This window comes from Chanos chanos, chromosome 8 (genome assembly GCF_902362185.1).
Source record: "Chanos chanos chromosome 8, fChaCha1.1, whole genome shotgun sequence".
Taxonomy (NCBI): domain Eukaryota; kingdom Metazoa; phylum Chordata; class Actinopteri; order Gonorynchiformes; family Chanidae; genus Chanos; species Chanos chanos.
In genome coordinates, this window is record NC_044502.1 from 40,528,601 (window position 1) to 40,553,129 (window position 24,529).

The following is a 24,529-nucleotide window of genomic DNA, read 5'->3' on the forward strand; positions in this document are numbered from 1 at the left end:
CCCAGCCGCTCCCCCAACAACGGCCCAACAACTGCTCTCACTTCGCTCCATCTTCATGGGTTGAAGGGCAGCCTTCTTCCTCTGCCACGTTCTTGTTCTCCCGCTCTTTCTCGATCTACCATACATCGCCACACCATCTCCATTTCCTCCTCTCCCTCATCTGCAGTATTATGGCCTGCACCTTCTTGGGCATGTTTCAACTTGCAGCGGCAGCCTCCAGAGAGGGAAGCTGCAACCTCAGCCAATTGTAGTGAGCTGCATCGACCCGATCAGCTCCAAGGCAGTAGCAGAGCAGTAGCAGCAAGAAGCAGCAGAAGCTCCACCTGTCACAGTGTGGAAGGGGCTCCCCGCCTAATCGGTCTGCCTGCAGGGGGGGGGGAACCCCGCGCAGCTGGGCAGCAGGGACTATGCAGCTGGAACTGTTGGCACTGGCAGTGATCATCATCAGCTCCATAGGTCACAGTGACAACATCAAATTGTCCAACGGGAGGAGGCAAAGACGGAGTGAGTCATCCAACCTCTCCTCTTCTTCTTTCTCTCTATCTCTACCAGCTTCTTCTTCTCTCTCTCTCTCTCTCTCTCTCTCTCTCTCTTTCTCTCTCTCTCTCTGTCTTTCTTTCTGTTGTTGTGATCTTACTGTTTTTACTGTAAGTGGCTACCCTAGTGATTCACTGCCACGCGAAACACAGCGGTAAATTTCTTATAAACATTTAACTACCGCAGTAAAGTGTACGTTGTGTTTATTTTTCATCCCCATTATTTGCTTTGCCAAAATGGATCATTTTAGTTTCCCAGTTTCCTTTGAATGTAATGACCATGGCTGTGATTTATGTGAAGCCATTTATGGTTATTTAAAGTGTTTATCATCAGTTTTAAACACAACTCATGACAGAGTTTCAGGACCACTGTGTACAGTGATCTCTGTCTGTCTCTCTATTGCATTATGGAAGGAATATCAGGCACTTTCTAGAACTTGGCCAGGCTGCAACCTTAAATAAATGGAAGCGTAATCCACTGTAAGACATCTCATCCTTTCCTTGTGTCTGCCTTCAGGTCAACATAGAAGTTTTATCGCAGACAGCTTTCAGATTACACATTTTCCAAGAAAGTGCTTACATAAAGTAAAAGCAACACCTCAGAGAATATCCAGGCAGAGTCAAAAGAGCTTTTGGTTTTTATATTTCAGGGCAATGATGAAATATGTGTCAGAAAAATTAGAGATGCCTTTTGGACATTACTATATCAGTGTCTTTTTCTTTCCTTCATCTTATGAGAGCAAAATGGGTTTTGGTGTATACAAGGTGACCTTCACTCATCAACGTCGTGAACGTCTGGATATGATCATATAATGATTATATATTGTTTGTAATGTTATCTTTTAATTTCAGACCTAAATATGAGATGGATCTAGATGGTTAACAGTCATTGCCCTGTCACGTGTATGAGAGCGCCCTCTAGAGAAAGTTTGAGCGAAATGTCCTACAGGAAAGAGAGAAAAAGACCAGCTTTGATTTGACACGACACCGTGTAGTTATGACAGGTTCAATTCAGGGATTTTTTTCTTCCCTACAGCATTGAATCAAAACGATTTAAAGTATTATAATAAACCACCAGACTTGCCTTTTGCTGCTTTTGGCTGCAGTGAACGCAGTTTGTAAAACAAAGGCATGACCTAGTCTTTATACCCTCCAGGAAGTTCAGACAGAAGCAGTTATTTTAGTCATTGTGTTTGCTGGATTTTGGTTAATGGTATACATAAACTTGTTAAATGAGACATGGACTTGATGAAAGTTGTTGAGGAGCTTTTCTGCTTACTTGTTTGACATTTTTGTTTTGTTTTGTTTTTAGCTCCCTACTTCATAATGTTTTACAGGAAGCAAAATGGTTCAGAAATAACTGCTGCTTTTAGCACCTTTCAGCTACTATAATGATTAGCTTGTCCCAATTACGCTATATTTCTAAAGGTTAAAAGTTTCCTCATAATCTCAAGGAGAAGATACCTTGTCTAAATAAAAAAACAGAACATGAGTTTAAAGAAAGAAATTGCTAAGCCTTTTTAACATGAGCTAAATGATGTGTTTGGACATTTACATACAGGCCCATGGCTTTTGGCTCGTGAAGAAATCCATCTTCTCCTTCCAAAGTAACCTCGATGGACCCACTCACTTTTCACGAAATGACTGTCTAATTAGAAATGTGTCTTGGTCAATTTACATCTCTCTCAGTTGGTTTTCTGGTCTCTCTTAGTTTTTCATGAATCAGTTATTGATTTCCTGCAGATTAACCTTAAACGTTTAACATTATACTAAATGCCTTTCAACAGTTGGTAAGTTAGATGGTCTTCGCTGTCATTCCTAGCGTGTCTTTACAAATGTGGTGACCCCTTTGTCTTTAAATTTGAACTGAACTGAACTTTTTGTTCACATTTGCCACATTCCCTGCAAATCAAAATATTGTGTGCTATCTTGTCCAAACCTACTCTCAGGCCAAAAAATGTGTGTTTCAGTGTCCAACTTCTGTACAAAAACAGAGCAAGTTACTGTTTTCATTTTAGGCAAATAGACTGCAGTTCATTTCTCCGATGCTCATCTGTTACCTCCAGAGATGTTTAAGTAACAGATGACTGGGGTTTCAATTTATGTTTCTATTAATGTAACTTACTTCCTCAGATATTCTCACTCAAAGCTCAAATGTGAGGGTCATGCACAAAACTGTCCTTATCATCGGCAGTTACTGTGGGAACTGGCATACTCTTAGATTCAGATTTAGTCGGTTAAGAAAAAAAAGCATTGCCCAATAATGTGAAGGTCCTCAGTAGCGTCTTTGAAGTTCTAATGAGTTTCGTGACTTGGGTCAGTTGGGTACGCCCCATGCTTTCTTCCTGCCCTTTTCGCGGAGCTAACCACAGCTCCACAAACCCAACCAAAAAACAACAGTTCTTACTCTAACCATTTATCATGCTAGTTACATATTTGCTGTCTTTTCTCAGAGTTTTTTTTTGTTGTTGTTGTTCATTTCTTATAGTTTGAAGGGAGGGCTGTGGAATGCTAGTGATCACATGAAGAATGTCTGTGTGTCTGATGAATACAGGCCTCACAACCAGTTTTTGCAGAAGTGTAAATGTTTCATAAAAAATCTGTTTGTGTTTAGAGTCACTGGTCAAACAAATTCTGACTAAGTCACCTTGGGGGCATCTTTTGATGAGGAACAGAACGGTTTAATGATTTCGTTGTTGTGGCGGTTCGTAAAATGTTTTTTTGCCGACATCTGGGAGAATCCCCCTCGTTTCCGTTTCAGTTATTTAAGTGATGTTTAATATTATGTAATGGCTCTGTGGCACACAGGCGGTGGTGCTAGTGGTGGGGGTGGTGGTGGTGTGTTGTGGGGGGGGGGGTCACAGATGCTCGCCTGTCCCTTCAGGGTTTGTTTGTGTCAACAAAGTTTCTTCATGCTTTCTTTTAGGTTTTTTTTTTTCTTTTTTTTTTTCCACCATATGTTTTTCACAATGCAATTAGCTTCGGTCATATGTACAAAATCTCTGACCAGGCCTTGAAATCATCTGGGGAAGTTAATATGGAGAAGGATCCACTGCGCACGGAAAACACCCATCTTGCCAAAGACATGGAATAGATAAACTCCAGTATCAGCTAGATCAAAAAAAAACTGTCGCCATATATAACAGGTCGAAAGCGTCTTGCCCCGCCTGAGCGCGCAGTCCACACCTTTACCCGCTGTTAAACGTGACGAGGTGATTTCTTTATCGTTATTAACGGTAATAAGAATACTGCTCTCGCGGTTACTTTCTTGCGTCCGCTTGCGATGTAACCATGACTCACTCTGGGTCGCAGCTGATTTTCAGAGATACATATCTAACGTTTTTTTCACCCGTCTTATGTCTCCGCGACAGCTCCGCAGATGGATTGCCTTGCAAGTGTGTATATTTGGAGTTGATACCGCATAGTCTCGTAAATCAGCGCAGATGACCGCGGTTTCGACTCCAATCGGCCCCAGAAACAGGATGTGCACTTTGACATGCTTTCTAAGCAATAATTTTATCCGTTACAGAGGGTTCCGTTTTTTTCCCTCCTTTTGGAGGAATGAGTGAAAAAAAAAGGATGTTAGCGAAAGGACTAAGCCAGGTTTGGTTTGCACTTGAATGTGCTGGTGTGTATTACAGGATTATAAACTATGGTAGTATTGCCTGGAAAGATTTGGTCAGATGTAGAAAATTCAAGTTTATTGGATGGCTGTTTGAAAAAAGATGATTCAGCGTTTGTCCTGAGGGTTGAGGAAAACGATTGTTATGGCGTACATTTCCTCCTCAGACATGCACTTTTGTCGGCATGTCGAAACCCTGGGCTTTCTTTTTTGTTTATCTCTTAGGTGTCCCTGAGTGAGATCAGTATTTGATTTTGAATCAGGGAGGGATGTTGGTTCAAAAAACACAGCAGAGTTCTCCAACACAAATCTTGTTGAGGAGCTCAAATGGGCAGTTTCCAGTAAACAGTGAGAAACCGTTCATAGTTGTTTGGCATGCCTCTGGTTGAACATGTCATAAACATTAACCCCTGTGAGTGCAGAAGATAAAATACCAGCTGGGGGTTTATAACCGTGTGGTATTAAAAAGGCTCCTTGTGGAGAAATCTCAACACGATTTGGACTTATCTCATATTTGACAAAGGAAATTCTTTTCATGCTTGTAATTTTTCCAAATGAACCCAGTTGATGGTTTTATAGCTGAAACGTATTTGTTAGTTCACATATTAATATTTATAGTTAAGACTGCTGTTGTAATAATGTCGATAATTCATGACTCCCCCCACCTCCCCCATCCCTTCTCTTTGTCTCTCTGTAGGGGTCACTGAATATTTTTGGTCATAGTTTCTTAGGCGTGACAAACTGACATTGATTTTAGTTCATTTTAGTTATTGACCCCCCCCCCCCCCCCCCCCCCCCAAAAAAACACCCCTGCTTCATTTCAAGTTTTTGAACATTTGGTAGCAGAGAGATGTTTTTAAAATAGAATATCTTTATCAGCTTTTTGAAATACAGTCTTTGCTTTTCCTATTGTCAACTTGGTTTATTTTGTCAACTTTGATAGGAAAGAGTGTTCTTGGCTGAATTGAATTAATAGAGGAATATGTGTTTAAATTGGCAAGGCTGAAACTCTGTGTATGTAACACTTTTGGTTTGGAATGGCTTGAGTCGAAAAAACACTTCTAAGCATTTTTGAAGAAAATATTGATATTATGATCAAATAAAGATCATATGTATTATGATCAAAAGATAGAATAAAGGTTTGATATCAAGAGGCTTTTTCAAGGTAACAACAAATACAATCTCATTCTGATGACATAAAACTGTTCATCTATCACTTTCTTTTTTTTCGAGGATTCTGAACTTTTTGTCCAAAACGATTTTGATTGAAGTTTGTTTATTTTCACCATAGCTATGAAATTTTTAAAGTTAAAGCATAAGAGGTTGTAGAGGTATTTTTTCAAAGCTGTGTTTTATGAGGACAACGAGTTGTCCCTGGACAAAAGTCTGCTGGAGGGGCCGTTGTCTATGTTGATATTTAGGCTAACCTTTCACTCAGTGAATAATCCTGCCTAAAAAAACAGATGAAAATTCTCTCAAGCTATTGTTTCCTTTAATGAGCTGATTAAGTTATGAGTTACAACCTAAGCCCGCGTATACAATGGTTTTTTCGCTCTGGCGTCCTCTACGAAGACAATCTTTTATACTCAGCCTTTCATGCAACCCACAAACTTCAGAGTAACTGTATCTGTCTGGCTCTCTGCTCCTGCAGTAAGCACTGAGGTGGTGCCATCTTGCTCCTCTGGCTGTGAAAACTGCTCCGAATACAACGGCTGTCTGAAATGTAAACCACGACTCTTCATCCTGCTGGAGCGGAATGACATCCGTCAGATCGGGGTGTGTCTCGCGGCCTGTCCCGTCGGCTATTACGGCATGCGGAATCGGGATATGAACAAATGCACACGTAAGTGTTTGCTTTTTGACCTACAACTTGTTTTATTTCGTGATTAAAAAAATTGTATAATGCTGAGGGGTTGTGGAGGGACAAAACCGTCCATTTTTACAAGTAATGGCTTGGTGACACATTTCAGTTGTTTGCCGAATTCTCATCAAGTAATTAACATCAGCCAAATAACTCAACATCAAGAATGTCTGAAGTCATTCTTACAGGACCAGTGTATATGGCTTTTGGTAGCACCCAGTTCTTTGCTGACCAGTTAAAGGAATCAAAATGCTTAAGGTCCTCTTACCTGTTTCTTGTCCAAGCCTTAATTAGTAGCTGACTGAAAAGTTAACTCAAATATCCATATATACTCTGGCTCTCCATAAATGACCTTGAACGACCTTCATTTACATGGTTGGCCAAAGAAAAAGAACAAAACAGAAAAACACGTTCCGTTAATCCTTAGTCTTTGACATTTACAGACTGTTGCTGCTGTACCATGTCCAATGACGCAATTAAAAAAAGGAAAAACAACAACAACAACAACAAGAATTGGAAACCCTATAGTGTTCACCCATGCAGTATTGTAAACTAGAGTGGCATCATTCTCAACAGAAGATGCCAAAAACCAGGCCAGTGATCTGTTTTCTCTTAGTTGCGGGTGAAAAACAGGATTTGCAAAAAAAAAAAAAATCCAAAGCAAAACATTTGTAATAGACTGTTGTTTGTCTGTTTCTGTAAGGAAGTCTGCATTATTATTTTGGCCCGTAAATGCATGAGTTCATGCCAGTTGAAATTCACTCAGATGTGTGTTTTTTCTTTTTCTTTTACTTTTCCTACCCAAGCACTGGTAAATGTCTGATGTGATTAGAGACTGCGATTTATGGTATCCTCTGGTCCTTTTTTTTTTAGTAATTGATTTTTCCTTAAAACGTATCATTTAACATTTAAAATTTAACCGCAGACCTGCATTCATCTTAAAGTTAACAAACCTGCAGATGACTAATGCATAAAGTACTTTGAATATTAAAATTGTGTGCGGATGTGGAGTATAGGATTAGCCCATATAAAAAAGAATTAATAGTTCATTCTTTTTTATGCACGAGAATTAATAGTTTTATATGAGTCTAATTCTCCATCAGAACACAGTAATACTTTTCCAGTTGTAAATTATATGTACCTTTCTTTTTTGAGGCAAGAGTGTATTTTGATAGGCAATTAGTGCAAACCGCAGCTTGGAATCATTACATTTTGTTTCGGGAAGAAAATACCGGCCATTGTTTTGCAAGATACACTCTTGCATCATTTCACTTAATATTTATCAGATGTTTGAATGATTCTGTTTTGAAACTTCATGACAGGTAAATCTCAGCATAGGAACCATTTACGGAACAAAAGGGTTATCCATCCACACCACTGCGTGATTACTTCTGCCTAGCTCTCAATATTTAAATAGTTATTATGGCGCTATGGTTGAGACTCAAAAATCATTGCTCACATTCCTTAGTAATACAACAGAGCATTTGTTGCCCCCTTGTTTATGAATTGAGAATGACATGGTAACTGAATGACATGCACAGTAGTCGACTCCTTCCAGAATTTGGCCGAAACCGTTCTAACTCTGGTTATTGGAAGTAGTCGGCGTAAAAACATCAGAGTTCCCAAAGCAAGAGCACACCACTCAGACTTTCAAGTGCATAAGCGCTGTTAAATGTTTTCTTGTTCTTCTTGTTTTTTTTTTTGTTTTTGTTTTTTTTACGGCCAACCACTACATGTCTTTGATGGGTTTGAAGAATGTTCACATCTTTTTCACAGGTTAAAATCAGCCTCCATCAATCCAGTGAGGTCAAAAAGTAGCGAGATTCTGTCCCTCCCTCAAGAATCAGATTCGAGCACCTCCACTCTAAAGCTTCAAGTTATTGTCTAATATCACCCTAAGTTGTCCTCAAAAGCATTTGGACCCTGTATAAAAAAAAATATACTGATCTGAAGCCTCGTTGCATGTGAGTATGGGACGGTTCACTGGGAGACTTCCACTCCTGCACTAGTATCCGGTTTCGTTGTTGTGTGTGTGCGTGTTGTGCTTTTGCGAGGTTGCCATGCATGTGAACTCCTCATTTTCAACCTTGCCTTTTGCAAGGCCTCAGTGGCTCACCTGCTGCAATTATTCAATCAGCTCTGTGCATTTGATTTGACTCCAGATCTCTGTGGTACCTTGTTAACAACATTTGTCTTACATTAAGGGCGCATTTGTAAATGTCTGAGTGCAAAAAATGTTTGCTCCAAACATTACTAACGTCAAATTTAGTTGTTAAGTGGTAATTGAGAGCAGAGGTTATAGGGAAAAACACAGACCAAGAATGCTTGGAGGCCCTTTCCCAGTCTTTGGCACAAGCCCATAAGACCAACCATGCGAATGTTAACCGCTCTAAACCTGCTACCCTGCATACTTCTCTACAGGTTCTCCTGTTAACGTTTAGCTTTATGGTAGGTTTTTCTTTTTTTTTCTTCTTTTGCCCACCTCAGACCCGTTCTGAGACGATGAAAATCTCTCATCCTCATCTAACGTCGCAGAGTTCGATCTAAAAATTGTTTGTTTATGTGGCGTCTCTAATACAGGATTCACGTGGAAAACCGTATTTGCTTTTCCAGGACTTATGTGGTTATGAAAAAGGAAAACATTAGGGATTAGATTCCGCGTTATTACGGAAATTAGATAATGAGGGTAATTGGAAAGGTGGTGAGGGTGGGGATGCGTGGAGCGGTTGCCGGTAGTCATGTTAGTCGTAGGTGTCTGGATTGTATTGCCTTGCATCCATAATTGCCCCCCAATTGAAAGCAGTTTGTTTGTTTGACTGAGGCACCAGAGCTTGTAATGATCTGGAGGTGCAGGAGAAAGCTCTTTTTCGAATATGCTGACACTCAGGGCCCTAACACTGGACTAACACTCGAATATGCTGACACTCAGGCCCCCCCCCCCCCCCCCCCCCCCCCCACCCGGTGTTCAGAGGAGGAAAAAAAAGAAAGAAAGAAGGGGAAAAAAAGCAACAAATATACGGTGGGGTGAGGGCAGACATATGCTTTTAGGAGATTGGAAGATTGTGGATGCTGTATGTAATCTCCTAGATGCCTGAAAGTATTATCCACACCCCCCCGCCCCATAAATCTTAAAACAGAGACAATCCAGCCGTCTCAGTTTATACCATATGTATTAAAAATAGCACGTTGTAATAAATGTTAAATTCCGTTTCTGCTAATCCTTACTATTTCAGCAGCTACATTTTAGTCTTATCACAGAATAAATCAGTTTAATGTTTTATCATTGAATTTATGGAAGCCATGTAGTACATGTTAAACTGACTAAATCCTGACAGCAATCTTGTCTGTTTTTCTCTCCCCCTCTCTCCCCTGCTTTCTTCCTTTCAGCATGTAAAATAGAAAATTGTGAGACGTGTTTTAGCCGAAATTTTTGTGCGAAATGTAAGGAGGGCATGTATTCGCACCGAGGGCGATGTTACCAAAGCTGTCCAGAGGGCTTAAGCACTGTCAACAGTACCATGGAGTGTGCAGGTGAGCGACCGGTTTATCCTCCGTTTAACGGATATCGGTTACTGGTTCAAACCAGTAGCATAAAGAGAGCTTTGTCGATTTGTCTTTATTACATGTACATAGACTCGTTTTTACGAGAACTGGTATAGCATTGTCACCGCTTATCAAAACATTACAAAACATGAAACTTGTTGTCAGCGTCTTGTTAGTCAACAATCAGAAAGGGGCCTGACAGAAGTCAGTACAAACTTTTTTTTTGGTTAATTTTTGCTTAAAATACAAACTTTTACTTAAAACAGCTTTGATGTGTGTGCCTTAAAGTATGTAATGAGTGATGAGACTGTTCTGAAATTATTGTTCTGTTTGGTTATTTAGACGATAAAGAAATGATTCTGACATCAGAGAAACAAAGCATGAAAATGGCAACTTCAGATAGGGACATCTCAGTTTTTTTGATAAATGGATATATATATAGACAGGCAGATAAAGATAGAGACATAATAGAGATAATACTGCGAGTTTTATTCTGCTGTTTTAAATACATGCCTCATTATTATAGTTATTGAGCGTCCAAAAAGGACAAAAGGAAACTTGCAGCAAAGCACAGTTTTGCTCCTTTCTGTCCATCTTTTTCCTAAGGGTGCTCAATCCCCAGTGAGACTAACTCATCAGGAAAGCCTGTCGGATGATAAGGCCTCTTAAGAGGCCTTTTGATTTCTTTTCAGATGATGTCTGTGGTAAATGAGCAGACACAAACCACCAATAGTGCTGCTTTCGTTGACTATGCCTGGCCAGCTCCCTCTGGGTTGCCAGATGCTCCAGATGAGAGGCCTTCACTCTCACGGTTACGTTTTGGCATCGCTACTCCTCCATTACCTCCATCCAGGAGACGTTTCTGCAGTTCTTATCTGTTATTATATTTGCTCTTTATTTTTTTGGCAGTGTCAAATTTTCTCCTGTGTCCCTGCTCTCACACTGGACAAAATATCTAGATACTGATTGAAGTCCCAGAAACAGAACAACAAAATCAGCGGTGAAAAAAGAAACGTCGAAATTCCCCGGCGGCTACGAAAAAAAAAAAAAGAAAGAAAGAAAGAAAGAAAGAAAGAAAGAAAGAAAGAAAAACCCAACTTGGATCACATTTAGACGTGATTGGAGATTTGTAGCTTGCCCTGAGGTTGGATTGAATTGAACCATCCTCATAATATCAAAGCACAGAATCTTGGAGAAGAGTCAAGACTAACTAGGAGTGTAAATAGGATGCGGCATATTAGCAATCATCATTTCATATGAGCTGAAAATGATGTTTCTTCTGTAATTATAAGTATGTGTGGGTTATGAAGCAGTCAGTCTTCCTTGTGTGTGTGAGTGAGTGTGTGTGTGTGCATGTGTGTGTGCATGTGTGTGTGTGTGTGTGTGTGTGTGTGTGTACGTTATATAAATCTCACCATTCCTCTCTGATACAGTACAATGTGAGCTGGGTGAGTGGAGCCCGTGGGGTCCCTGTATGAAGAAGAATAAAACGTGTGGCTTTAAAAAGGGCAACCAGACTCGTATGAGGGAGCCCGTTCAACCCACCAGTACGGACACGTCCACCGGCCCCGCGCCACCCGCTGCCTGCGCCCCAGAGACTGAAACCCAGAGGTGCACCGTTAAGAAGAGGATCCCGTGCGAAAGAGGTGAGCTGCCGTGTAGAACATAGTGGAGAACAGAGAAAGAAAGAACAGAGAAGGAAAGTTCATAAGTGAAGTAAGGTGTTGTCGTTCAACTGACTTAATGAGAGTTCTATAAATGTAAGATGTGAGATCTTTCACTCCAATGCTCTAAATATGAGATGTAAGATATGTTCTTCTACGCAGTATTAAGTGAAGGTCAATGCCTGTAGTTGCATGATGCATATACTTTCTGAGCAATAAGTTTAAACAAACTCTACTACTACTACTGGCCAGCAAACCCATCAGTCATTTGATGTGTTTCATGAAGAACTTCATCAGTCGATGATAAGAACAGCAGCGGAAGTAGAAGCAGTGCAGTTTCAGAACCAAATGAAATTTTTGCAGAATATCTCCCAGGATTTCAAACCCCCCCCCAGTTTCCTCTGACCATCTTTAACACATCAGACAGCGCGCTAAGATATGAACAAGAACTTACGCAAAAACTCGAGGAAGATTTGTTACTGGTACCGTCCTATTTAATCAGCTAAAGAACACAGTGGTTCTGACCAAGCACAAACAAGTAAGTGTACATAAGGATTAACAGACACGGTTAGATGGCAATCTCTGCATAGTTGGCCGGGGATCTAACGGAAAGGCTGTTGTTTGTTTTTTGACTCCCTGAAGCGTAAGGTTAACACCTAAATGACGTGTTGGGCCTCGAAATGGGAGAGAAGCCAAATGGACTTGCGAGTAGACTGTAGATAAAAGTTGTAGAGAAAAAAAAAAATGAAATGAAACATCAACAGATTTTATACACTTAATTACTGCTCCCTATGCCTTTATATAGTAATCCATGTGAACTGAGTCGTTCAACCAGAAAAAGAGCTAACAATAGTGTCTTGTAATGCATTCACAGCCTAATTAATGGCCAAGTTAGCTGTTCATTGGCCAGTTTGTAATGTTTTTGTTCTGTGGCTAATAAACAAGCCATCTGGCCCATTTTTGCTTTGAGTTTATACAAGTATCCACACACACACACACAAAAAAAGAAAAAGAAAAAGAAAAAGAAACTCCGACATTTTGGTCTGCTTGTTTTCACAAACAGAAATTTTCTGCCTTGATAATAAAACAGACCTTTCAAATTTCAGAGTTTAAAACTCCAGGTTTGGAATAATTATCAACATCTTGTAGAGTACAGAGTGTTTGAATCTAAGGCCTTAGGGAAATTTACAGGGGAATTTAAGTTTTCTATTGTGTCTTGATTTGGCTCGTGAATATACTTGCGTGTGATTCAGACATATTTCTTTGCCAGAGGAAAGCTAGTTTCCTAATGAAATTCTTAAATAAATAAAAAGTCATAATTTTGGCTTAGTTAGTTGTTTCAGGAAATATTGGATCTCCAAGTCACATTGATTTCTTCAAAATGAAGAGCATATCGTATATCAAAATGAATCACCACGCTTCATCTCTGGCAGCGTTTCCCGCTTTTCCCCTGCATTAGCGGCGGAGTGCAGACTAGCGTGTGTACCCTGCAAAGAGACATGGTCTTCACGCAGGACTGGGAGTGACAACCCCATTTGAGAAATGAGAGGCAGATTTACACTGCATGACGCCCGCACTGTGGAAAGAATTTCCACCCCGGGTCCATAAGAATAATTAGCAGTGAAATATTATAAACTGCCCCATAAAAGTGCTATACCGCCTGCCAGATCTCGAAAGTAAGAGACGGCTTGTCGAAAAAAATAGAGAAGAGAGAGAGAGGGTATAGAGTGTGACGCCGACCAAGGCTCAACCTAAAGAAATTGAGTGATTCAGTTTGGAGGCGACGCTAACACCTTCCTAAATGTTTGGGTTTTTGCTTTCAAAACTAGCTTCATTCTCTGAGGTAAATAACTGGAAATCTTCCACTATCAAAGTCACGTGGGGACAAAAGTACTTTTACGTATCATATCGACCTGTAAAAATTAAGTGGGAGATGATGGGTATCTTGATCTCACTACATTGTTTTTTTTTTTATGTGGCTAAATGTGGGCTGGGTGCTAAATTAGCTAGGTTGTGAATACATCTGCAGCAGTTGGCCATCAAGGCCTCGGCAGTAAAAAACACAGGGGGCAAAGCTTGTATAACAGCAGTGATTTACAGAACTGCAGATCTCACGCTTTGTGTCGTTTTGGCCCGAAATCTCCTATTTTTTTTTTCTTTCCCCTTCCTCAAGCTTTAATAAAGAGGTTTGCACGAAAACAGAATTCCACTAAATGTGTAACTGTCAGGCAACAGCGGGTTGAATTAAGTAGCTATCTCAGCTGTCAGAAATGAGTGAGGTCCTCTTAGCTCCATCAGAGACAAATAGAGCTGAAAGGAATTCTAACGTAACCATTTGAACAGGGATTTTTTTTTTTTTTTTGAAAATGGCTTGTGACAACCTACTTTTTTACCAAGTTTACAAAACCTCTGTATCACACGCAATGTGAGCTTACGTTCCCTCCCTGCGTTATTTTTCCCATCCTTCAGGGCGTTTACCGCCCGACACATACTGCAGGTCCGGGTTCTAAAATGGATTCCAACAGTGCCTGGTCTCTTGTTTGTTCTTTGTCATTTCTGTTCGCAAGTACACCACCAAAATGTGGAAAAAAAAAATACGTGGAAGAGAAAGAAGAAAACTTCTCATTCCTAAGTATGGCAAAGAGAATTCTCTCTCTCTCTCCCTCTCTCTCTCTCTCTCTCGCTTTGTTTCTCTCTCTCTCTCTCTGCTTCTCTCTCTCTCTCTCTCTCTCTCTCTGTTTCTCTCTCTCCCTCTCTGTCTCTCTTTTTTTTTTTTTTTTTTTTGGTTCTCTTCACTTTTCGTAAATATCGTCCAATAAAAGCAGACCTAGAGCTTTGTTGCTGAGGTGGAAAACTAGGCTTGAGGCCTAACGGAGTGCTAGTTGCAGGAGCCTGCAGACGCCGTACGGCTCATGTCATCAAACACTAAGCAAATGCTCTCCAGCTCCATACGAGTGTTGATGCCGTTTCCAGGGAACATTGAAATGCACAACACAAACGTTCATAACAAACATCAGTCAGCGCTTGAGGCCCTGACTTTCCCCTTACAGTAGTGGTGCTAAAGCTGCCTTCCGTCTCCCCCAGGTTTTTTTTCTTTTTTTTTTTTTTTTTGCTTTTTTTAATCTAACCGCGCATTTCTTGAAGACCTGAGTTTGGTGCCAGACTTTGGTTATATGTTCTCGTTGCGTTTCTCGCGGCAACCCTCTCAGGTGTGAAACATTTGCTTGTATTTTTCGTTAGCCCCGTGTGCTCCGTGTTTCACTTTGAAGTGTGTTTTTTTTTTTTTTTATCATATTTGGTTTTCTAACCCAATGAGAGAATGGAAAGTCCTGTAATGAGTGTTCTTTTTTATATTGATACATGATTTTTCTTTCTCTTTGTTTTTTTTTTTGCATTTGGAAATGTGTAACATTTCAAAAAAAAAAAAAAGAAAAGGATTCGGAGAAGGATGAAGTCTTAGAAAAGTGACTCACTTAAAGTGGGTCCTGTTTATGCTGAGAGCATTGTGTTCTGCCAGGTACCGGTCACCTCTGTGACACTTTTCTGGGCTTGAACATTATTCTTCTCCCCAGCTTGATTATTTTTGTCTGGTCTTTAGTTATGGGCCCGAGAGCGCTGCTATGTGTTTCCTGTCAGCTCCGAATAGCGCTGTGTTAGATCACGATGTCGTTTACGAATATCTTTCGCACTCATCTCTCCTCCAGTGCTGCTCTTGAAGTTAAAGAGGTTTTTGAGTATTTGCAATTGTCGTCGCACTATATGAGTCTAACGGTGCCACACATTTCGAAAATGGTCCAGTATAACGCTAACAGCGCTAACATTTGTGTTATACACCTGGCACATTGCACAGGAATAACACCAAACCAGAGCCAATATTTTGAAACTGAAGAACATCGCTAAGTGTTTTGGTTTTTTTTTTTTTTTCAAATCCAATCCTGGAGATTAACGGGACAGGACATTTTCAGTGGAGCCTTGTACTAAATGTCCTCATTTAATTGAAAGTGTGTTGATTATTAGACAGTTTGTATCCAATGTGTCAGTGCTTAAAATAAAAGAGCTTAAAAAAAAAAACACTGCCATAGTCAATCTGTACGTCACTTTGATGACCGGGATTCTTCTTTTTGCCTTATTCAGACAAGGGGAAGAAAAAAACCGACAAGAAAGACGACCCAAAGAACAAACAGAACGGCAAAACCCAAGGCCGGGAACCCAAAGAGAGTAGCAAAGGGAGCGGCAAACAGAAGAAGACACCGACCCGAGCGACCACCACACCCGCCATGACAACCAGCTCCACAAACTAACAATGTGACAGTCTGCGTCTGCGTGTGCGTGTGCGTGCGCGTGCGTGTGTGCGTGTGTGCGTTGTGTGTTATTAGCAAGACAGATGAAAGACAAAGGCAAAGTCCACCTGCACTGGCTGCAAAAAAAAAAAAAAAAAAAACAAAGCAAAAAAAACCCCAAAAAAATCTTACTGACAATGTTCAACTATGTTAAAATGATGAAGAATAAGGATCGATGCTGCTATGCATTCAAGGAAATGCTGGAAGAGAACTGGAGGTTTGCTGCAATAATATAATGAACAGTACTCCGAATTACGCTCGGCGGGAGCAGTGGCATATTGTAGGAAAACAAAAATTTGTTTGGTTATTTGTACAGTCGGACGTATGAGAGACAGGTTGTGTATGTGTGGTCGTACTTTCGTGAGCCCTCCTACAGAAGGCGCGGAGAAGTCTTATCGTACGGCACAGCAGGCATTAAAAAAAAAAAAAAAAAAAGACGGAAAGAAAGAAAGAAAAAAAAATTCGTTTAGAGCAAAAGACTACAGATGCCTGTGCCGCGAATCACGGACAGCACTGAAAAAAAAAAATAAAGATTGCTTAGGCCACCTAGCTTTCTTGCAGATTTCCATATCAAATTTTGTTTTGTTTTGTTTTTTTTGCGCTTTACTCCAGCATCCCTATATATTAATAAGAGAAAGCTGATAGATCAGCTTTGAGGAGTTTGTTTTATACAGATTCGAGGAAGATTAAGAGACCTGTTTTATAATGAAACAAAGCAAGGCACTGGAACTAATTTGTGGTTTATTGAAGCAAAAAAAAAAAAGAAGAAGAAGAAGAAGAAAGCTTTTTAATGGATTTTTTTTTCCTCAAGAAAAGACCCCACTCCCCATCAAAAAAAAAAAACAAAAAACAAAATGATATAAACTTAAAACTTATAAACTTAAAACTCAACGTCAAACTGACATCAAAGATCAAACTCGCGTCACACCGTACTCTTTACGGCGGGGAAAAACTTTCCTGTTTTAATTGCTTAGACATTCATTTAATAAAATGCTGTTTTTTTTTTTGTTTTGTTTTTTTGTTATGTTAAATAAAACGAATATCTTCTGCACAGAAAGTGAGCAATAGTATGAAGAATGTTAAAAGTGTGCGAGTGTGTATATGTGTTTTTTTTGTATGTGTCTCTGTGTGTTTCTGAGTATACGTGACTGTGTTTGTAACTGTAGGTGAAAGGAGAGATGGAAAGGTAGCGGTGTTCTTTTTTTTTTATACATAATGTTTTGTGGAAGAGTAATGACACATATGCTGTATGTGTATGCATGTATGTGTGGAATCGAATATCTTATGATTGTGAGTTTACATACAAAACATGAGGAGAACAAAATCTTTTTACCAGCACAATTATATATCATAAAAAAAAAACGCGTCAGTAGTCATAAGCCTCTGGTTATAATTAATGCATTTACATATTGCTGCTCCATAATCATACGTGTATGTATGCGACAGGGTCAGATAGTACACACTTAATTTTCAACAGCAAACGACTTTATCAGAGATGAATAATCTTTGACCAAGCCTGCACACTCTCTTTAGTTATTTCTTGGGACAGTCTGCTCTTTGCACAGTATTCACATTAACTGAAAGTATTCACGATATACGTTCATAATGTGGATTGTGACACTGAAATATCATCATCATCATCATCTTCTACATATATGATTTGATATTTACATTATTGATTATCATGGGATACATATTATATTATTGTATATCTTGTTATTTCTGTGAAAATCCTGAAAATGTAACGAGAAGATGCAGTACCATTTAACTGAATAAACTTTCAGAAGCAGTTACCATTCTACTTGTATTGTAAAGTGCGTCTGTTGTGTTTTTGTGTCGTGTTCCTCTGTACCTGTTTTTCAGAACTTTGACCAGACCACAGTGTTTCGGTATCTTTTTGAACACTTTCGGGTTGTATATAAACTCAAGAAGGGAAACTGCATTATAGAGATAACCCTGAATTTATTAAGCCCCCTTTTAACACTTCCCGAGGAAAATGGTTTGTGGAGATATGGAGCTTCCAGGTGATGTATTACCGCATTAATTCCCGATGATCTAGAGTTTCCGGACTAAGGATTTCACACAACTGGGGGTCTGTCCTGGGAGGCGGGGAGGTTATTGTTAATGTAAGCACGATTGTAGTCGGGAATACAGGGCAAAAGTTGGAGTCTGAGCCCGAGCCGTAAAAAGCAGAGACAGAAATAAAAAGTAATGATGTGTCATCACCTTGGGGAGGGGCGGGGGGGGGGGGTGGGGGTCTAGGTCTGCCGCACCGTTCGCTCCGTAACACAACCAGTCATTTCTCCGTAACACAACTAGTCACAACCAGCCGTTTCTCATTAGCCAGGGGGGAGGGCAGGAGAACGGTAGAGTGTAGACTGTAAATTATCATTTCATCGCCTTCCCCGCCATAAATTCTTACCCGAGTTCTCTCTCTCTCTCTCTCTCTCATTCACCCGCTCCATCTCCTCTCTCTCACTCTCTCTCTCTCTCTCATTCTCCTTTCTCTCACTCTCTCAATTCCTCTCACACTTTCTCAGTCTCTCTTTCTCTCCCTCTCTTTCTCTCTCTCTCCCACACACACACACACACACACACACCCCTACACCCCTCAATCTCTCCCTCTCTTTCTCTCTCTCTCCCACACACACACACAGACACCCCTACACCCCTCAATCTCTCCCTCTCTTTCTCTCTCTCTCCCACACACACACACACACACACACACACCCCTACACCCCTCAATCTCTCTGTCTTTCTCTCACTGTCCTCTCTCTTTCTCTCTCTCTCTCTCTCTCTCTCTCTCTCTCTGCCTCTTTCTTTATCTCCTCTCTCTCACCCCTTCATTACAACAGCAGATCCAGACTGATGGTGGATATGCGTGGCATGCAGGAGCCCTGGCCTTGAGTGAATTCTAGTTTATTCACTGCCGTTTCCAGCCGGTCATTAGACAGGCCTACTCCAGACATATTTTATACATTTATAATGCATTTCATAAACCTTACAAATGTTCAGATGAAGGAGAAACACTTAATTTGTGGTGTTCTGAATCAGAAATATCTATGTAGGTGCATCATAGTTGATGTTTTTTTTTGTTTTTTTTATTTGAAAATGAAGCTGTAAGTCATGTTGGTTTGGCAGAGAAGTCCCAAGTCGAAAAAAAGTCGGTTGTCCTCGGTCTTCCGGCATAGCATCATTAGCAGCGTGCTCTGCAGGGGCATATAAGGTCAGTCATCTCAGACACGCCACTGCACTCTGCCCGCAAGTACGCACAGTAGGCTTCCCACTGTTAGGACCAATTCTCCATGTCTGTCCTCCATTCAAAATGGTAAGTGAATCCAGCTCTCCTCGAATGACCTCAGGGATTCCCTCCTGAGACAGGCAGGCTCTTCAGTTCCCATCTCACCACAGCCTCTCATATGGCTCCAGATCTAAGAGGGGGAAAATAGAGGCCAAAAAAAGAATGTTAAGAAGGAGTGTCTCTGGAACGCAACATGATGTGGTGGAAGGGTTAGGAGAATGCATATGCCAAAAGGCCCGTCAGTGCCAGCCAAGGAGATCAGAACTGTGACCAATGAGGACCAATAGTATTACGAAAGAGAGGGAGAGAGAGCGTGTGTGTGTATGTGTGTGTGTGTGTGTGTGCGTAAGAGAGAGAGGGAGAGAGAAAAAGAGAGAGAGAGAGAGAGAGAGGGAGAGAGAGAGAGACCCAACAATGGTATGAAATTAACTAGCGTTTACTCATTAGATGATTTTTTTTTTTTTTTCAAAATGATGTTTAGATATCACTCTGGACAAAAATAGAAACGGAAAAGAGGTGCTTTCAGAAACAACACGTATCACGCCGTGAGTAAAAGTCAGTACTGTGGAACCAGAGCTGATGTGTCAAATATGTGTCTTTATGATTAATCCGCACTCACCCCCCCCCACCCCTTGCCCTCCTGTGGAGAGACATGGACACTGACATGGAGTTTGAAACTAGATCAACACTGACCTTGACGTTACAGACATCAGCCGGCGGGTGTGGGGAGCGGGGGGCGAAGACAAACCAAAGCCAGAAAACACGGGGACCCGAACGATCCGAAGTCAGTCCGTTAGAAAAACCATAAGATGCGCGTCTGGACTCCTTCATTCAACATGGCATCATAATCTGGATTTGTGTTCCGTTATACAATTTTTGTCATGTTTGATGTTTTTTTCATTGTTGGTATGATTCAGAGATCCTTTTAATAGTGTGTGTGTTTGTCTGTGTGTGTGTGTGTGTGCGTGTGTGTGGCTGAAAAACAGCCTTGGACTAGGTAAGAGAGACAAAAGTCATTTGACACGGTCTGTAAATCCTTTTTTTTTTTTTTGATCATTAGGGAGCTGAGGCAAGGAAAGAGGCCAAACCAAGGCAAAAGAATCTATGTAAACTAAGAGGAATGTCTACAGCTGTCCTACAGGGAGCCTAGGGAACAGCTGTGGGCACCTGTCAGTGATGCTCTCTACATCTGAATCCTGAATCGTTAAGCACAGGTGGGCTATAGTGCTACATCAGAACAGATGGAGACTTCAGCGGGTTTGTAAGAAGTCAAAAAAGCTGTATGGATTTAGCTCAGCTTAGTTTTTACAAAAAACAACATTCTGTGAAGGTGGTCACAAGACACGTCGGTTTTTATCCGGCTAAAATGTTAATCAGTATTCTGTCTAATGCACTTTACAAATACATCAGGCAAAATGGGTTTTAATAATTGAGTAATTTTAACTGTAAGTAATTGTTTTATAGTAGAGTTCATGTTTTATGGTATTGTAGACTGTTTATGTGTTCCGCAGGTCAGGGTCGTATTTAAATCACATAACTTTACATGCACAAACATGGACCAGTAACGCAAGATTGTCATCAGTCGTTACAGAGATTTCTACAGTTTTCACAAAAAAATTTGTGTACTTAAACATGTCGATGTATCTTTAAAAAATGCATATCAGCATTTTTACAGACTGGGCAAACCGCTGTTCCTTCAAGTGATGGAAAAGTTGGTAACAGAATGTTATTTTGTGCTGCCACCTAGTGGTGTATATGAGGACACACAGCATCTAAGAAATGTGGCTTTCACTGTCAGCGGTAATCAAATCGCTCATATCTTTAATCGGCATCTTAGGTGGTGTCTTTGGCATAGACATTTGAAGTTAAAAAGAGAAAATGAACTCTCTTGAGCATCTTCAGAATTAGAGGATAAGAATTAGAGCCTATCATCTGCCCACTATACTATTTTTTCAATCTTCACAACCATCATTTTGTGACACTCACCGAGGTACCTCAAAATAACCAAAGCAATCCCCATCATTAACTATGTATTCTAGTAGCCTTTCATTTACCTGTTATAACCCATTAGACAGTAGGAGACTATGAGAGGAGAATATGAGAGAGGAGTTAGAAGAATTTATTAATCAGCTGTACCCTCATTGTGGCTGTTCTATCAACTTTTGAGGCTGTTCAATGAACCGCCAAGTATGTTCAATCAGTCTCTGAGGTTGTTCAATCATTCACTGAGACTGCATGATCATCCACTGACTGTATGATCAGCCACTGCGACTCTATGATCAGTCATTGAGACTGTTCAGTCAACCACAGAGACTACATGATCAGTCATTGAGACTGTATGATCAGCCACTGAAACTGTTCAGTTAACTACTGAGACTATGATCAGCCACTGAGACTGTTCAATTAACCACTGACTGTATGATCAGCCACTGAGACTGTATGATCAGCCACCGAAACTGTTCACTTGACCACTGAGACTCTATGATCAGCCAAAGAGACTGTATGATCAGCCACTGAGACTCTATGATCAGCCACAGAGACTTTATGATCAGGCACTTAGACTGTTGAGTCAACCACTTAGCCTGCCCAGTCAAACACTGAGGCCATTCTCTAAACAGGAACGTCTGTCAAGAATATTTGTTACCAAATACTCAAAAGATGTTTGAAGCTCTGTAACAATTTCCCCGTCAAGTTCTTTATTAACTTTATTTGCTCTTTGTAGTCGGTCCATGTTTTATGTGGCGGAATCCTAAGAGCTTTTAGTGATTACACAAACACTCGTTTATTTATATGTCAGCACAAACAATACAGTCAAAAAAACAGAACTTCATACAATATTTGTCTCGTGTCCAAATTTGTGTGCCTTCAATACATCTGTAACAATGGATGAGAAAAAGACTTCTAATGTGCACACAACAAAATTACTGTGCTGTGCAATATCTTATGTGGTCACTTGAGGGCGACATCACATGTGTTGTGGTATGATCCATGCTTTTGCTTCAGCAGAGTGAAGCTGCTTTATGTAAGATAGTTTCTCAAGATATCTTGTTTCATATTGTACCACTATATCCGATATCTACATGTTAGTGTGAGAAGGAAGGGTATGTGGTCTGATAAGGGTCTGTTTCACATATATGACATGTTCAGTGTTCTGCCTCAACAACATGGATCAGCAAACCATAATTTCATATTCATCCTTCAAATGGATATTTAACTCTGACCATATTTATTCTGACCTTAACTCTAAATCTAAACAGTACCTTTTGAAAGTTAATGGACATAGTGGGTGTAAATATAAATTAAATTTAGAGACAACTTAATACTGTGATTGTGGCCATGGTTAATACAAACTTTTCTTAAGCTTTGGGTGTATTCCTCAACATCTAGAGTTTGAGTCGCTTTATTTACTTACTTGTTTAGTTTTTAATCAACTTGAGTCAACTGAATCAACAAACTGTCAGCATTTTTCGATCCTTACCTCAATGCATCATTCAGTATTATACATATTGCAGGCAATATTCACGTGGAAGATTAGAAGCAAGGCCATATCGCTGTGCTCTAAGCTTTGCTTTATTGCTAATTTCAGTCGGCCGCCTTGGAGTTGAAGACCAGAAAGAAAAATCCAATTATTTTATTTTTTCTAATATATATATTACCCTCTGGTTATTTTCCCTGAGCGTAAACGTCATCTTGGAACAAAATCTCCAAGTTTATGCAGTCATGAATGTGAAATGCTTCTCCGATCCTCTGTAGTTTATATTGCTCGGGAAAAATTGTAAACAAACCAGTACTCATTGGATAAACAATCAGTGAGACGCATCATATTCCTTCCATGTGTGGAGAAGCCTCAGCTTACCTTTCTCAGAGCAGCACTGCTCTCTGTTCTACTACAAATCTCCTACTGAGAAATGCCTTCTTGTTCTGTATGATGACTTAAGGTCAGTCTGCGTGTGGGTGTGTTTGCGAGTGTGTGTGTATGCAAGTGTGAGTGTCCGTGTGTTTGTGCGACTTGGTAATGTGTTTGCGCGCATGTATCTAAAGATATTACATTTTGCGTAATCCGGTAGCGTACGTGCGTCGAGGGCAACTAAACGTTATGTCCTTCTGAAATCGTTCTCAGAAAGAAGAGCTTGTTGTCATGAAACACAAGTAACGTTTTTTTGGGGTTTTTTTTGCAGAATTAAGTATTTTTCTGGATTAAAAATAGTGCCCTGTGGAGACCGTATTCAAAGGAATGATCCAAAGGGCATGACATAAAGAATGCATGACATGAAGAAACACTTTGCTTCTAATCTCTCTCAGAATTCAGGCACCAATAAAATTATGTTCACTTTTGTTTGTTAGACCGATCCATAAACGCTAACACGATTAGCAAATAAAAAAAAAGAAATACCTTTTCTTAGTTCATTTGTGGAGAAAAAAAAAAAAAAAGGTTTTAGAGAAAGAGTCTTTCTCTGGTGTGACTGTTGCAGGGAACACGTGTGAACGGTTAACCAAATGCTTTCAACTCTGATACTGTTACTGACTGGCTGGGTCCCCTTGGTCTGGGAGCAATTTGAGAATACCCATTTCTGCCCAATTTCTGATTGCTTTGTATCCTTCCTATACCCCTCATCTGCATTCTTTTGGTTGATTTTACTGAGGTAGGCATGTATCTATATATTCATTATCTTCATCAAAAACCTCATTCGCGAGCAGATATTTAGACATACTGTTGTCATTTACTCCACTTCCATTTTCAAAGCCAATGTAAGCCCCATAAGTACATGGTGTATTGTTTCTGTGAAACGCTTCTTCTCTTTCCTTTCGACATCAAGTCAAACTGCGTGCGATGTATGTGCTACTGAAATGTGCATCGTATTATGTGTGTGAAGACATTTTATCCGTTGATTCGGAAATATATGATTGTGTGACGTAATGATCAAAAATTATTCAAGGCCTGGCCGTTTTGGCGTTGAATCCGACCGAAGGAAAGGCTTGCCCTCCAGGAATGGCTGTGTCCTAAATCCTGTTCCATCTTCTAAAGTGTTCTACTCAGAAGAAATTAGCAAAGGTCATTTCCTTATTTCTACATGAGACGTAGTTGTGTGAGGATCCTGAGGGCGGCCTGTACGAGCGAAACCTCTGTAAACTGTAAAGTATACCACTGCTTGCGTTATGCAGTAGCGTCGGGTTCGCCAAGGAAGATTTTGGTCTGGTCCTCACAATCAGAGAGATCGATGGTATTCTGATGGTTTTTGGCCAATCCGTGGTGTTGTTAGGGCACTGAGCCCGTTTTTGGGGGGGGGGGGGGGAGGGGGGGTTGTTTTTTTCTCCCACAGAGAGGGTTGTGTGAAAGACAGAATGGTAGGCTCCCACTCCACAATTCATTTTTTTTGCTCACAGGAAAAGTACATCTTTTTGACCTCAGCATGGAGGGGAAAAAAAAAAAAGGGACAGAGAGTGCAAGGCGGGTGAGAAAAGGAGGACAAGAAAAGATGAGAGGTGGAGAAGGAAGCCAAACCACAGATACAACTTCCAAAACCTCTACCATCAAACATCGGGCTTGGGGTGTCATTGTAAGACTCTGACAGACAAGCGTTGTAACTTTTTGCCAGTGGACCTACAAATTCACAAATTCACTCATCTCACATTTCACCTCAACCGTGCGATTTCTCAGCGG

The 24,529-nt window shown here is 40.4% G+C and overlaps 1 protein-coding gene across 1 annotated transcript; it reads left to right on the forward strand.

The window, feature by feature from the left end:
- The first annotated feature begins 407 nt into the window (after positions 1-407).
- Positions 408-15,527, forward strand: rspo1 (R-spondin 1). The gene is made up of 5 exons (XM_030783200.1): positions 408-504; positions 5,810-6,001; positions 9,407-9,556; positions 10,990-11,208; positions 15,361-15,527. The coding sequence occupies exons 1-5, from the start codon at positions 408-410 to the stop codon at positions 15,525-15,527; spliced, it is 825 nt and encodes a 274-aa protein (XP_030639060.1).
- The last annotated feature ends 9,002 nt before the right edge of the window (positions 15,528-24,529 follow it).

What these genes read in the sequence shown, in the direction of transcription:
- rspo1 (XM_030783200.1), top strand. Translation starts at nt 408, where the DNA reads ATGCAGCTGGAACTGTTGGCACTGGCAGTGATCATCATCAGCTCCATA. An exon ending in CGGGAGGAGGCAAAGACGGA is followed by an intron (nt 505 to 5,809) that starts GTGAGTCATCCA and finishes CTGCTCCTGCAG; the next exon opens with TAAGCACTGAGGTGGTGCCA. An exon ending in GGATATGAACAAATGCACAC is followed by an intron (nt 6,002 to 9,406) that starts GTAAGTGTTTGC and finishes TCTTCCTTTCAG; the next exon opens with CATGTAAAATAGAAAATTGT.